Here is a 15,066-nt window from a genome sequence, read left to right as displayed (position 1 = left end):
TTCTTTTCCTCAGGGAAGGTGGGATCTTTGAGAGCAAGGACCATATTAATCTTGTTCACCCTGGTTTCTTGGCGTCTGAGCTCAAGGGGTGGCACGCCATAGATGCTCAGTAAACGCTAAGGGATTCATCACACATTGCTGGATTTAAATCACACAATCTCCCTCCCCCTGCCCCCCATGACTGTGGTTAACACACAGTTGATTAAGAAGTGGCCCACACTCAACTACGGCTGGCAAAGCTGTCCAGGCGATCATTGGCTCGGGGGTTCTCAGTGAGGGCCAGAGCATAGGAGACTATGGCTACTGCAAAGTTGTCTGAATTTGGGGAAGCCGTTTCTCCAGGAAGCTACGGGCCTGCTCCATGCTGGCGGTCAAATTCTGGAAGGTCAGAGAGAAGAAACTAGATGGGAGAGATTGGAGGAGAGGGGTCTAGGAGTTAGAAGACAGGGACGCACTGAGAGGGACATCAGGATGGGGGAACTTCCTGTGGGCAGAGGGTATAGAGGACTCTGCAGAGCCTGACCTCCTCTTTGGGTCTTACCTGTATCTTTCGGCTGCACAGTTCCTTTCCCTCATCTAGGGCAATCAGGACAAGAGCTGTGAGAGATATGTCTGCTTCAGAGCCTCGGTAGCCATCCTGTGGACGCAGGATCACACCCATGATCCCCAGTGTCTTGGAGAGGCTTTCCCCAACCTCTCCCGCATGACCTTGACAAACTCCCAGGTGCTCGGCTCTGGGCTGGAGGATGCTGGAAGCAGGATGGGGAGAGAGGAGGAGGAGGAACCACCCAGAAATCTGCCTGTGTGGGGGTCTGCATTATGAGCCAAAGCCAACAGCCACGGAAGGTGATGCACTAAACTCTACGCTATCTCAGAGCACTCTTTCAGCAGCTCCATTTTCCTGATAAGGAAAGCGGTGGTCAGAGAGGTGGTCTCCCCATTGGTGGTAAATGACTGACTTAAGGTGTGAGTTCCTCTTTAGTCTGCTAGGTCTACCTTCAGCATCTGTCCTGGGTTGAATAGTGTCCCTCCCTCCCCTGAAAAAAATTCATGTCCACTCAGAACCTCAGAATATGATCTTACTTGGAAATGGGGTCTTTGCAGATGTAATTGGTTAAGCTAAGAAGACGTCATACTTATCAGAGTGGGCCCTATCCAAGGATTAGTGTACTTATAAGAAGGCCATATGAAGAACACACAAAAAGAAGGATGGACAGAGGTGGGAGGGTTGCAGCTACCGGTCAAGGAATGCTAAGGACTGCCAGAAGCCATCAAGCCAGAAGAGACAAGGAAGCATTCTCCCCTAGAGCCTTCAGAAAGAGCATGGCCCTGCTGATGCCTTGATCTGGGACTTCTGGTCTTCAGAACTGTGACAAAATGAATACATTTCTGTTGTTTGGAGCCATCCAGTTTGTGGTACTTTTTACAGGAGTCCCAGGGAATTAATTCCCACCCCACAGTGGCCAAAGAAGTCTGTGAACTCTTGAATCAGATTGTGTCCCTCCTCAGTTTGGAACCTTCCATGGCTCCCATCTCACTTGGAGGAAAATCTCAAGTCCTCCCTGCAGCCCAAAAGGCCCTGTGCAATCTGTCCCGTCCCCTCCCTCAACTTCTCCTCCTCCTTCTCTCCTGCTGCTCATTCTGTCCCAGCCACAGGGGACTCCTCACTATTCCTCAAACATATTGGGCACTTCCAGTCTCAGGGCCTTTGCACCTGCTGTTCCCTCTGCTTGGAACACTGTTTTCCTAATTGTCCACATGACTTGCTCCCTCACCTCCTCACCTCCTCAGGTCCATAAAAATATCATCTTTTCGTGAAGCCTTCCAAATTACCGCCCCACCACCTTGGTTCCCCCTCCCCCGCATCTTTCCCCATATCACTTTTAACAAGTCATGTCGTTTAGGTGTCTATCATGCTTATCGCCACACCATGAGAGCAGAGATTTTTGTTTATTTTGTTTGCCCCAGGTCCTCGGTGTTTAAAGCAGTGCCCAGCACACTGCAGGTGCCTGAGAAATGTTTGCTGGTGGAAAGAAACTCTCATCTGTGAGCCTGTGAAACCTGTGTAACCCTTCTCTGTACCACCTTCCTGTACAGCATCTGGCTCCTGCTCACACAGGCCTCCACGCTCCCTAACTCCCCGTTTCATCTGGGGACGCAATCTGTCTTTGCTGAGTTCCTGCATTCACCCAGAGTTTTATTCAGCAAACATTTGCCAACTGTGATAAACCAGATCTGCTCACCTCCCTGGAAGGGCTCACAGAGCAGGGAAAGCAAACTCTGAACAGACTATTTCAAATCCTAAGGCCCCCCAAGACCCTGTGGGTTTCAGGGCCTGGCATCTCTCCTCCTTCTCAGGCCTCAGGACAAGCTATCCCCTTCCCCAACTTTGGGTTCTGTTCCCTTCCTTTTCCTCAAACGTGCCAGAGCCTCAGGGCCTTTGCACGTGCTGCTCCTTTTGCCTGGCACTCTCTTTGCCATTCTTCTCCCACCAACTGTGTTCCTTCATCAGCTTGCTGCTTGGTTGTCACTTCCTTTTGCTGGTTTCCCTGACCAGAAATGACCCCTCTCCTGGTATTTCTTTCCCATGGAACTTAGCACAATTGTGATTTAAACAATCACCAGTTATAATTATTTGGTGAATTTCTGTCTTCCTCCCACACCCCAGCTTGTGAGTACTACAAGGAAGAGGCTGTAAATGTCTTGTTTACCGCCACATCTCCCCTGTGTCTAGTACAAAGCGTGGTTGGAACACAGCAGTTGCTGGGTAAATATCTGTTGAGTGACTGAATGATAACCCTACTGTCATAGGTACGATAATAGAGACAGGCACAGGGCTGGTATTCAAGGAAGACTCCTGGAGGAGGTGGGTCTGAGCTAAGTCTAAAGAGAAAACAGAATTTGGCCAGGCAAAGAAAAGAAAGGGGATGGAGTGTGGCTATTCCGTGCAGAGAGGGTCTCATAAGCAAAGGGATCTGTGATCGGGGAGTAGTGAGGGGTAAGGCTTGGGAGGAGATACAGAAGAGAGGATATAATAGAGAGATGTTGTCATAGACACTTGGGAGCCATGGAAGGTGTTTGAGCAGGCACGAGACATCCCAGGCTGTTTGAAAGCTACTTCTGGAGGCTGATGTGGAGGTACTCCTGGTAGGGATGGGTGTGTTGGCTGGGGAGCTGCAGAGGCCCAAGCCCAGAGCGAAGACAGCCAGCAAGTAGAGCCTACTGCAAGTGGGGGTGAGAGAGAGATGGCGTCCCAGATATGCCCAGCCTCTTGGACATTGTAACGGAGCGCAGGGTGGTCCAGAGCAGAGGGACGTGAGGCTGGGTGCCGGGCCCTGGCTTTTTCCTGTTCTCGTTTTACCCATAAACAGGTCGGGGGCCTGAGATTTGCCTATCAGTGCACAGAGCCCTGGGTTTTATTGGAGCAGCCCAGGCAGGGGGGCAGTGGGCACCACGATTACAGGGCCCTTCCCCAAGAAGTGCCCATCTTCCGCCTGCCTCTGGGTGATGATCCAGTTGTCAGTGGCACAGAGAGACACGGGTTGTCATGGTGGAGTAGAGCAGGGCAAAGACCCGGAACACGTAGCTCGTGAGCCTGTCGGGGGGGAGGCGGGGCGGGTGATGACTGGGAATCACAACCAAGGGGATTCTAGGACAGGGGCCTCTACACCAGGGGGAGTCTGCACAATGGACCCCACTGCTCCAGTCTGACCCTTCCTTCGCTGTTCCCGAGGTCTGCAGCACGGACATTAACAACCTTTCTCTCTGACATTCAGACACCAGCTCTCTGTTCAACAATAACCTTCAAGTAACACTCAGACACTGTCGCCCCCAAAGTGACCCCTACACCGTAGACTCCCAGGTAACCTTCAGGGAATACCCAAGTAGCAATAGCTCTGGCCCGAAGGCTGCCTGCCCCAAGACCTGTGGTATGGGTGCTCCTGGGGTCATCAAGCCGCAGGCTGGTCCCCGAGCTTCATTCAGGACGGTGCCGGCAGGACTCCCAACCTCCTCGTCCTTACCAGGTGCCTCCCGGGTTTCCCTTGCTGGTGTGGTAGGTGCCGTCTGCACTCCGGTGGGTCAGCATCCGGGTGTAACCTGGAGAAACACGTGGCGGAGAACTTTCGGGAAGATTTGGCATTTGGGTGTGGCTATGAAGGGGGGTCAGTTGTCAGGCATGATCTGGGGGGGGCAAGGTATGGGTGTGACTTGGGGGTGCATCACATCTAGATGTAACCATACAAGGGGACTTGTCTAGGTGTATCAGGAGGTGGCCGCAGGGCCCAGGTGCGACCGTGGGAGCCAGTGTGCTGTGTTATCTGGGAGGAACCTGGGAAATCGCCCCATCGGGGTACTCTGGGGAAGGGTGTGACTGGGAATTGTCAGAGGGATTGTGGAAGGTGAAACACAGGAAAAGGGGTACCCTGGGGGCCACTACCTGGGGGTTTCCTCGGGGGCTGTTTCTTGGCTATAAACTAGGGGTGTCACCGTGTCTTTGTAGCTTAGGGGAGTCTACCCCTGGGTGTCATCTTGGAAGGGCGCCTCTCGGATGCATTGTGAACACTGCTACTTGAGTATTACCTGAAGGTTGCTTGGGGGCTTATGGTTTGGGTGTGACTTTGGGGGTGACAGTGTCTGGGTGTTACCTGAGGGTTATTGTTGAGAGCACCTGGTTGGAGAGTTGGTGTCTGAGCGTAACTGGGAAGAGAGGTCAGTGCCCAAACTAACGTGAGGGTCTCTGTCTGGGTATAAGCAGGCACGTGAATCTCTAGTTGTTACCTGGGAAGTTTGGCTATAACCTGGGAAGGTGTAACGGGGAGACCACCGCCTGGGATTATTCTGGAGTTTTCTGCTTGGCGTTCCCTAGGGGTGCAACCCAAGGCGTGGCATTGATTGGGTGTAACCTAGGACAGTGACTGGGTATAATCTGGGGGTGGCTGCTTCGGGGTAAAGCAGGGTGTCTATGTCAGGCTATAGCCTGGAAGAGGGGTCCAAATGAAGGAGTAATGTGGGGGTCACTGTTGGGGGTCACCTGGGGGACTTGGTAACAGGGTATAGTCTGGGAGTTGAGTCAGAGTATGAATGTTCTTGTCTGGGAGAGTCCCATGGGACCGCCCCCAGCCCTGGGGGTGCCCCCAGCCACCCTTCCAGAGAGTCCCACTCTCACTGCGGTCCCAGGAGGGAACCCAGTCTCACCGCTGATGATGTCCTCTATCACCTTGTCCCTGAGTTCCACTCCAACCTTGCCCCACTGGCCGGCGGCTTCCAAAAAGCGGGTCAGGATGATCACAGGTGCCAAGGAGCTCAGCGTCTGCTCAGGGCAACCAGTCGGGACCCTCAGCAGCCTCCGCGTTCTTTTAGGTGTCAGGGTGCCCAGGATTGTCTCACCAAGGATGTCACCTGTCTGGTGGGCAGAGTCATCTCAGGAATGACCTAAGCCGCCATGGCTCCCTGAGGACCCCACACGGACATCCCATCCTTTCCCTGTGCCTGGGCAGGCCGGGGCGGACCCAGCTCCCTGGTCTCCCACCCCCTCACCTAGGAGTCACCTCTGTCCTAAGCACCTTGGACGCTGACAAACATTTCTGCCTCTGTATTGGGCACCTTGCTCAAAAAGTCCTGTCTTTCAGCCCCTCCCTCCATCCTGGTGTGGCCCCAGGATCCCACATGCCCCCACCCACAAACCTTGGGGGTTCAGAAGGATGCTGTGGGATATTTGCTGTATCTGCCCTCCTGCCTGTGAGACACAATGACGAAGCAAGTTAAAAACAACAGCAATGATAGTAATAATGACAATCACAATGACAGTAGGAAGAGGCATTGGTTAGCTATAAAGAGCACAGACTTTGGATCCCAAATACCTGGGTTCAAATCCCAACCCTTCTGTGTCCTAGCTGTGTGGCCTTGGGCAAATTACTTAACTTCTCTGTGCCTCGGTTTTCTCATACATAAAAGGTGCCTACCTCATATGGTTGTTCTAACAGCTCAATGAGTTGCTAATTTTTTTTAAGTTTATTTTTGAGAGACAGAGCGTGAGCGGAGAAGGGGCACAGAGAGGGAGACACAGAATCTGAAGGAGGCTCCAGGCTCTGAGCTGTCAGCACAGACTCCGACGCGGGGCTTGAGCCCATGAACGGTGAGATCATGGCCTGAGCTGAAGCCGGACGCTTAACTGACTGAGCCACCCAGTTGTGAAATCTAAATATAAATAATTTTTTTATGTGAAATATAAATAATTTTCCCAGCTCTCTGATTCTTCCTGGGAGTGATGATTATTCCCATCGTGCAAATGAGGACACGAAGGCTCAGAAAAGTTGAGTAAGTTGTCCAAGGTCACACGGCAGAGACAAAGCTTGAGCCCAAGTCTGACAACAAAGTCCCAAAGTGGGGGCTGGGTGACTGAACTTTCAAATTCATTCCCTTGCACCTCACTCGCATTGAAGAGGCCTGGTTGCTTTTTAAAATAACATTTGTTTTAATGTTTATTTGTTTTTGAGAGAGAGAGAGAGACAGAGCGCAAGCAGGGGAGGGTCAGAGAGAGAGGGAGACACAGAATCCGGAGCAGGCTCCAGGCTCTGAGCTGTCAGCACAGAGCCCGACGTGGGGCTCGAACCCACAGGCTGTGAGATCATGACCTGAACCGGAGTCGGGTGCTCAACCGACTGAGCCACCCAGGCGTCTGTCTGTCCTGTGATCATAGCCTGGGTCCAGGGGAAGCCCCACTGTCTGCACTAATAACAGGGGTGGGGGCACCCATTACCTTGACCAGGAGTGTCTTCTTCACGTGGTCCTCGACCCCATAGCCCACAACCCTGGCCTCCACATCCACTTTGCCAGTCTCAAGCCTGACACTGATGTGCTGTGTGGCCTCAGGAAAGCCCCTTAACCTCTTTGTGCCTCAATTTCCTCCCATTGAAAAGCAATGATAGCAGCCGTTTGCTGGGGTGATTGTGCATTTTCTGTGAGAAAAATACCTCAGAAGCTTTTCAAAAGGGCAACCACCTCGCTGGCCCCTTTGAATGATGGACACACTCCAGCCCCTTTATAAAATACACTGACAGACGGTCTGTGGGCAGGGGAGGGCTCAGGCTTCACCTTGACCTGGCGGCTCCTGAAATTGTACAGCACGGCTTGGATCTGGACCTGCTCATCCCTGACCACGGAGGAGGGCAACTTGAGATCCACCAAGAACGATTTCATAACTGTCAGCTCAGAGGGATCTGAGACGCAGAGACCTACAGCCAAGGGAGTACGTTGGCATTAAGCAGAGGCCAGCTGTCCCAGGGCTGAGCAGGGCCACCGTTCTCCCAACTCCTCGGCGCTGGGCTTGTGGGGTCACCTTGTCCAGCCTTGAGGCTGACAGCCACAAACTGCCACGTGGTGATGGAATCTGGCACAGTCACAAGGGTGCTGTTGTAGGAGAGGCTTCTGAAAGTGGCAGGGGTCGGGGGTGGACATCAGTGAGTTCGTGCTGCCTGGACAGAGCCTCTGCATTGGGAGGGTCACTGTCCAGGGGCCAGTGGGTCACCCCATTGGAGACCACCATCACTAGAAGGTCATCTTTTGGGAGGAACCGTCAGATTTGTATCATCATACAGGGAGGTGCCTGTCATGGGACTATACTGAGAGCTCAATGTCACCACTGGGGACACTGGCTCTGATTGGCACCCACCGATGCACGGAAGGACCAGGAACCAGATGCTGGCGTGGAGGCTGTGGTCCTACCCTGACTTACTTTTTGGCAGTGTAAACTTCTTCCAGAGCCAACTCTCAGGGAACAAGGTCCGGACAGGCTGGTCCTCCATGAAGATGTCACCAAAGTCGTCGTCTTCATCGGCTGCGGGGGGTAGATGTGGGGCAGCGTCTCTCCCACGTGTCTGTCCCATGGCCCGCCAGACTCCTCAGTGGGGTCCTCCCACCCCATTCCCGCATGGCCCATATCATCCCTTGACTTGTCCCATGACACTTCGTGCCCCTCAAGCAAGCCCCAGCCCCCTGCCTCCGGCCATGACCTCCTCACATGTCCCCCAAAGCAGCTGTTCCTCCGGGGCCTCCCAAGTCAGGGTCTCAGGCAGGTCCTCTCCTCATACGCCAGCCCCGCCGGGCTCTCCAGGAGCCCCGCCTCACGGCACTTTCGTCCAGCTCCATCTTGAGCTTGTTCCCTGTGGGCCAGAGTTAGGGGGACAGAGGAAGGGTTGAGCGGGACCGGAGGAAGCTGGAACCCATCCGCCTCGATGCCATGCACAGCCTGCCTCGATTTAGCCATAACTCTGGCAGGTGCTGGTTCTAGCACTTTGCCTGTATTGTCCCTCTGAAGCCTCACATTGAACCCGTGCGGTGGGTTCTGATGAGGGAGCTAAGCAACAGAGAGGTTAACTCACTGGCCCAAGGTCACACAGCTCCCAGGTGGCAGAGCTGGGACTAAAATCCATGTTTCTGTTGGTTCTGCTTCTCCTTCTTCCCCGCCCCCTCTCTTCCTTCTTCTTGACAGGGGTTGGTAATGCCGTGTTTATGTATTAGAGACACCAGTTAAAATTTCTGATTTTCATCTTGTATTTTTTTTTTATTTTTAAAATCTTTTTTTTTTTAATTTTTTTTTTCAACGTTTTTTATTTATTTTTGGGACAGAGAGAGACAGAGCATGAACGGGGGAGGGGCAGAGAGAGAGGGAGACACAGAATCGGAAACAGGCTCCAGGCTCCGAGCCATCAGCCCAGAGCCCGACGCGGGGCTCGAACTCACAGACCGCGAGATCATGACCTGGCTGAAGTCGGACGCTTAACCGACTGCGCCACCCAGGCGCCCCTTTAAAATCTTTTTTAACGTTTATTTATTTTTGAGACAGAGAGAGAGCATGAACAGGGGAGGGGCAGAGAGAGAGAGGGAGACACAGAATGCGAAGCAGGCTCCGGGCTCCGAGCTGTCAGCACAGAGCCCGACGCGGGGCTCGAACTCACGAACTGTGAGATCGTGACCTGAGCTGAAGTCGGACGCTCAACCGACTGAGCCACCCAGGCGCCCCACGTCTTGTATTTTTTAAACATGATGGGGCACCTGGGTGGCTCAGTCGGTTGAGTGTCCGACTTCGGCTCAGGTCACGATCTCACAGTTCGTGAGTTCGAGCCCCGCGTCGGGCTCTGTGCTGACAGCTCGGAGCCCGGAGCCTGCTTCGCATTCTGTGTCTCCCTCTCTCTCTCTGCCCCTCCCCTGTTCATGCTCTGTCTCTCTCAAAAATAAATAAACATTAAAAAATAAAACAAATAAAATAACAATGAAAGCCTGAAACTTGTTGGATAGCGTGATGTCAAGTTGAATGCTTCTAAGTTAGCAAAATGAAGAAATGCACTTAAAGATGAAAATATAGCAATTCGAAAATCTCGTTGTCTACCATATGCCATGAGATTATACTTACACAATATAACTTATCATTGCCGTGAATAACACAACACTTTATATGATAAACTTTCCGAAGGAGGTGAGCATGATTTTTTTAAAAAGTAGGTTCCACAACTAATGTGGAGCTTGAACTCACGACCCCGGATCAAGAGTAGCGTGTTCTACCGACTGAGCCAGTGAGGTGCCCCTAGCATGATTTTTTTAAAATATCAAATTAGAGTTAAGGTTTTACTTCAATTTTTATTAGGCTTCGCTTACCTTCTCTTTATTTTGAACCACAAAGTCATAGGCGCCTGGGTGGTTCAGTTGGTTGAACGTCTGGCTTCGGCTCAGGGCATGAACTTGTGATTTGTGAGTTCAAGCCCCGTATCGGGCTTCTTGCCATCAGCCAGTTGGTGCAGAACCTGCTTCAGATCCTCTGTCCCCCTCTCTCTCTGCCCCTCCCCTGCTTGTACTTGCTCTCTCTCTCAAAAAATAAATAAAACACTTAAAAAAATAATAAAAGAACCACAAAGTCATTAGCATTGCTCGAAGAGACTGAAAAATCTAATATTCATATAATCCATGGTTCCAACACCACTCGGTGCTGACTCCCATCTTCCTTGAACTGCAGGCTCAGAACTCTTTGTCTGGTCAACACCTTGGCCTTGGGGATGGCAAGGGTTGCTAGCTATTATCCACTGGCACTCAGCACCCATCTCTTCTTTTGCCCTTTTTTTTTTTTTTTATAAATTTTTAAATGTTTATTTCTTATTGAGAGACAGAGTGCACGAGCAGGGGAGGGGCAGAGAGAGACACACAGAATCCGAAGCAGGCTCCAGGCTCTGAGCTGTCAGCACAGAGCCCGATGCGGGGCTTGAACCCATGAACCGTGAGATCGTGACCTGAGCTGAAGTTGGACGCTCAACCAATGGAGCCACTCAGGCGCCCCTGCCTATGTTCCTTCTTGTATCATAGGGATATTCTAGACATCTAGAAGCTACATTTCCCAGACTCTCTTGCTGCTAGGATTCTGGATGGGATTAGATTCTGCCACTGAGATGCTCTTGTGTAAGATTTGGAAGGTGGGAGAAGTGGAGACTGTCTTCCCTACAACAATGGTAGTTGATGGGTGAGCCCCGGTCTATGTGTGTTTCTGTTATTGGCACAATTCTGTACTTCATTATCTACCCACCAGCATCGTCAGAGATATTACCAGTCGTTTCCTGAGGTTTCATGCATTGCAAGAACTGCAGTGAGGTGATGTTGAGTCCCAGCAATCAGCTTTTCACCTCCACTTCTGTAGTCCGTCTAATGGTTTTGAGAGCACAAAACTCCCATCATTAAATCCTTCCCTCTCTACTTGAAGTACCTAGAGTGGTTTTTGTTTTCTGAATACAGTAGGTTAAGGAGGCAGGAGGGGCATGTCCAGCTTTAGCTCTGACCTGCATTCCTCTTGGTCCCCAGCCTCTTCAGGGAGCAGCGATGGCATGTGGCAGTGGGGCTCCGAGGGCAGTGCCAGTCCAGCGGTCAGAGAGAAGAATGAGGGAGCCATTGTCAAGATCATTATAAACACCCTTGATATTTATTGGATGCTTACTGAATTCTCAGTGCTTTCTATGCATCATTTCACTGAATCCCATAGTTTCCTCACGTTCAAGATTCACCACTTAAAAGCTGTGCAGTCTTCAGCAAGTCACTTAACCTCTCTAAGCGTTAATTTCTCCAGCTATGTAAACTGGTATAATCATTGTTCTATCCATGAGATTATGCATATAAAAGTACTTAACACAGTGTCCAGCTTGTAGTAGACAGAAACTATTATTGAGATCACCATTTATAGCTTAAAGGACACTCCTAGTTGTCCTTGGTATCCACTCCCCCCCCCCCATCAACTTGGCAACGAAACCTCCCTCTGTTGCATATCACTCAGAATGAAGACTATGTTTCCCAGCCTCCCTTGCAACTAGGTGGGGCTACATGACTGAGTTCTGGCAAATGAGATATGAGAAAATATCTCCTCCTCCCACGTCTCTTCATACTCTTGCCTGGCATGAGGTCCTAATGAGGTACCACCTTGGAATGTAGCAGGGCAACAAACTAGAAGGAGCTTGAGTCCCAGAATGACCTCAGAACTGTTACTGAGTGAGAAATAAACTTCTACCTTGTTTAAGCTACTGTTGGTTTGTTATTTCTATTATTATCCCCATTTTATGGATGGAGAAATTAAGCCTCCAAGAGGAAATATAAGTGGCTCACAGTAAGTGGGAGAGTCCTAGATTTTAGCCTGACAGCAAATCCCATGTTCTCAACACTAGACAGCACTGCCCACCCCTTCCCCACCACTGCCCTTCCCAAACCTGAGCTTGCCAAGGTGTCTATCCCCCTCCTCATCTTCAGGTCCAATCCAGCATCCTTGAACACAGCAAGTCTGTCTTTCCCACTTCCTACTGTACAGCCAATGTCATGTTCCTCCACCACATCCCAGACCTGGGGGTTAAGAGAGGGACATGGATTTCATGGAAGGAACAATGGTGCATTGTAATTGCTAGCTCAAATAATAATTCTCACACCATCTCACATTTGTCGAGCTCTTATTACCGTCCAATCTCTATGCTGTGCACTAGCTCCTTGAATACTTGCAACCATCAATGCATCCCATTTGCAGATGTAGAAGCTGAGGCCCCAGTTAGAGCCGCCAGGCAACCTCTTTGTCCAAAGCCCACACATTCTCTCACCTTCTTCTGTGTGGGCTTGTGTTTGCTGTTCAAGACATAGACAGCCTTGTCCACGGCCACCAGCCTCACTGTGGCCTCAGCACCACCTATCACCTTCACTTCCACCTGGCTGTTGGGCTCCAAAGGCTGGAAGGGTCCTTCATTCTTCAAACCAACCTTCAGCTGAGCCAGGAAAAAGAGAGATGTCAGGAAAAGGGGCTCATATGCTACCAAGGGGCTTTCCCAAATCATTTTTCAAGTTTATGCTCCTTATGGCTCTGATGGAACATCCAGGAACTTCACCAGGCCAATCCCAACTCCACACATTTACTTGCATAGTCTACATGCCCAAGGTTGAGCTTTTAAGGGCACATGCCCTCTTCCTCTCCCCTGCCCCCAGAGTGGGAGCCCTTCAGCTTGGACAGACTCTCTGTCTATGCTTTATGATGGTGATGTTCAACTTTAAGGAATTTGGCTCACCGTCCCCATGCATCTGTCATTCACGTCGATCCATATGGAGTCAGCCACCAGTTCAGGGTCCTGACCTTTTGCCCTGGGCAGTAAATAAAAGGCCAGGATGCAGAAGGAGGTCAGCGTCTCTGAAGTCACATCAATAATGACTGATGTGTAGACACTCCCATGCCTTTTTAACTGATGTTTGGCATACACAATCTGGCCCTTACTCAGGACCTTGGAGACAAGGGAGGCCAAGAATGAGAAAGGTAAGGTCAACCTTTTCTTGAGGCTGTCCCAGCTCACAAGGGAGACCCGCATTCCCTTTGCTTCAGCCCCTTAGTCTGAGGCCACCCCAGATGGTTCCCACCTTCATACCACTGTTCACAGTTCCTCCAAACCAGCTATCCAGGGATGTTCCAAGGAAGGAATTTCTTGGCCTAGGTTTTAGTACAAGACACTCACCAGGATGGTGACGTGAGTGATCTGGTTCTTGGTTGCAGGATTCTGATGTCTCGTGTTAAGGCTCAACTGGATGCTGCTGCCAACTTCTGTGCCCAACATCTTTACCTCAGTGTACAGGAAGTTCCTGGACCCATCCTGAGTCAAGTAAGGCCATGCTGTCACCCTGGCTGAAGCCTGCTCTTCTGGCTGGAGAGGCTCATGGGTTTCTACCTGGGAAGTGTGATGGGCAAGTAAATTCCCAGCCCTTCTAGCTCACACAGCCCCACCATCCCTGCCCCATTAGGTCGGTGCCAAGATAGGGAGCTGCTCCAGATCTACATCTGTGTTGATGGTCAAAGTGGCCACTCCACTGGCTGAGGTGTACGCTTTATGGTTTTGGCATTGGACAAGGACTCTAGAGGCTGGAGACCCGTCGGGATTTGAGACAAAGACCTGAGGTGGAATCTGGGGCGAGATGAAGGACAGACCTGGGGGTGGCCTGGCACAAGAGGTGGAGTACTGGGAATCTGATCTGGACAGGACTGCCTTGTATAGCTGTACAAGTTGTGCACTGAACAACACCAGGGGCACCATTCATATTAGAGTCTTTGAGAATGGCACCCCCTCAAGTCTTGCAGTGTGCAACCATACGTGGTGGCCCTGGGTGTTGGTGTGCTGGTGGGGTGGAGGTGGAGGGAGTTAGAATGGAGAGATGTGGAGGGCTTGGGGAAAATTTTAGTAGGATTGACATCAAAGGATGTCTTTAGTCTTCCTAATGTCCATCAGACATCTTAAAGTTACGCAAAAGGAATGCATGTAAAAACAGCATGCTTGCTGTGCAAATGTGGCCTTGGGATACTCCCTTGAGCATCACCTTCTAGGCTGACTGTGGCCACTAAACCCCTCACAGAGAAACTATGGAGCCATCACAGTGCTTTGAGGGGACCTGGGCTGAGACTTGAGAGAGCCTTGGGGTTGGTCTGAGAGCATGATGGATTCAGTTCTCAAACAGATGGACTGTGGATAGCAGGTGAGTCCAGTGTGGGTTTTTGTCTCCTGAGAGTGGTCTGTTAGGGAAAAGGGGCCCTGAGTCCCTGGATGGAGTGAAGTCAGACTCTGACCCTAAAGCAGAAGGGCATCCCAGGCTTGAAATACTGGGGTGTCCTGGTGAACTTGGTGTTGTATGGGCTCCGGACGATCTTCACCCCGGAGGTCTCAGCCTGGACCATCTCACTCCCTGGAGAGACAGGATGACTGTGAGGTCTATGGATGAGGGTCAGTTTCTTGGGAGTGGCAGGGCTGCTGGTACGGGAGGCCCATCTTTGTGAGGACAGGGAAAGACGATAGCACAATCTCAGCTCCTCCCAGTCTTTCTAGCATTTTTGCATTTCTCTGATGAGGAAACTGAGGCTGGGAGGTAGCCCATTGTCACATGGGTGGAATGTCTAGGTTGGGTAAGGACAGGGTCCTGACCTCAGCCAGTGGCTTGTGGGAGGGTGGCACCGGTGGAGAACACGGTGACGTTGACAAAGATTGAGTGCCCAATGAAGTCCTCTTCTGGGCCTTGGAATGTGGACATCAGCGTGTCCTTCTGGAGGGAGACGTGGCCCAGGCCTTCTGAGATCTGCTCTCAGAACCAGGGAGAGAAGAGGAGATGGTTTCTTGGGGGAATAGAGGAGAGTTGATGGAGGGGGAAGCTGGTGGGGAGAGGTCAAGACTCAGTTACCGCCACTCTCTGCAGGGAACTCTGGATGGGCATCCGGCGGGAATCCAGCTTCACCCCGAAGATGGCCAGAGCATGTCCATCCACTGGCTTGTTGAATATGTACCTGGGGGGTGGAGGGTCATCCCACTGGCTCTGAAGCACCCACACAACCTCATGTGGTTGCAGAGATGGCGGTAAATCTTTGGGAGGGGCAGAGGTGGCCCCTGCACACTTGGATGGTTTCACTGCCAATCTGCAAACCCCACGAGGTGACAAATGTGCCTGTGCCATCTCGTGGACCTTCAGAGAGGGTGCGAACCATGAGAAATGGTGCAACTCCATTAGGTAGGCAAGGTGGCCTGTACAACCCCA

The 15,066-nt window shown here is 51.4% G+C and overlaps 1 protein-coding gene across 1 annotated transcript; it reads right to left on the bottom strand.

The window, feature by feature from the left end:
• Positions 1-220: 220 nt before the first annotated feature.
• LOC122235440 (putative protein C3P1) lies at positions 221-8,027 on the bottom strand. The gene is given in 11 exon segments (XM_042974930.1): positions 221-312; positions 315-378; positions 542-673; positions 3,453-3,537; positions 3,539-3,595; positions 4,023-4,098; positions 5,565-5,685; positions 6,761-6,859; positions 7,096-7,235; positions 7,340-7,425; positions 7,726-8,027. Coding segments are annotated over 11 exon segments (1,113 nt in total). The 5' UTR covers positions 7,887-8,027.
• Between the last annotated feature and the right edge of the window lie 7,039 nt (positions 8,028-15,066).

The sequence above is a fragment of the Panthera tigris genome, chromosome A2, assembly GCF_018350195.1.
Source record: "Panthera tigris isolate Pti1 chromosome A2, P.tigris_Pti1_mat1.1, whole genome shotgun sequence".
NCBI lineage: Eukaryota > Metazoa > Chordata > Mammalia > Carnivora > Felidae > Panthera > Panthera tigris.
Note: the sequence above shows the minus strand (reverse complement) of the source record. Positions and strands in the feature narration are given on the sequence as shown.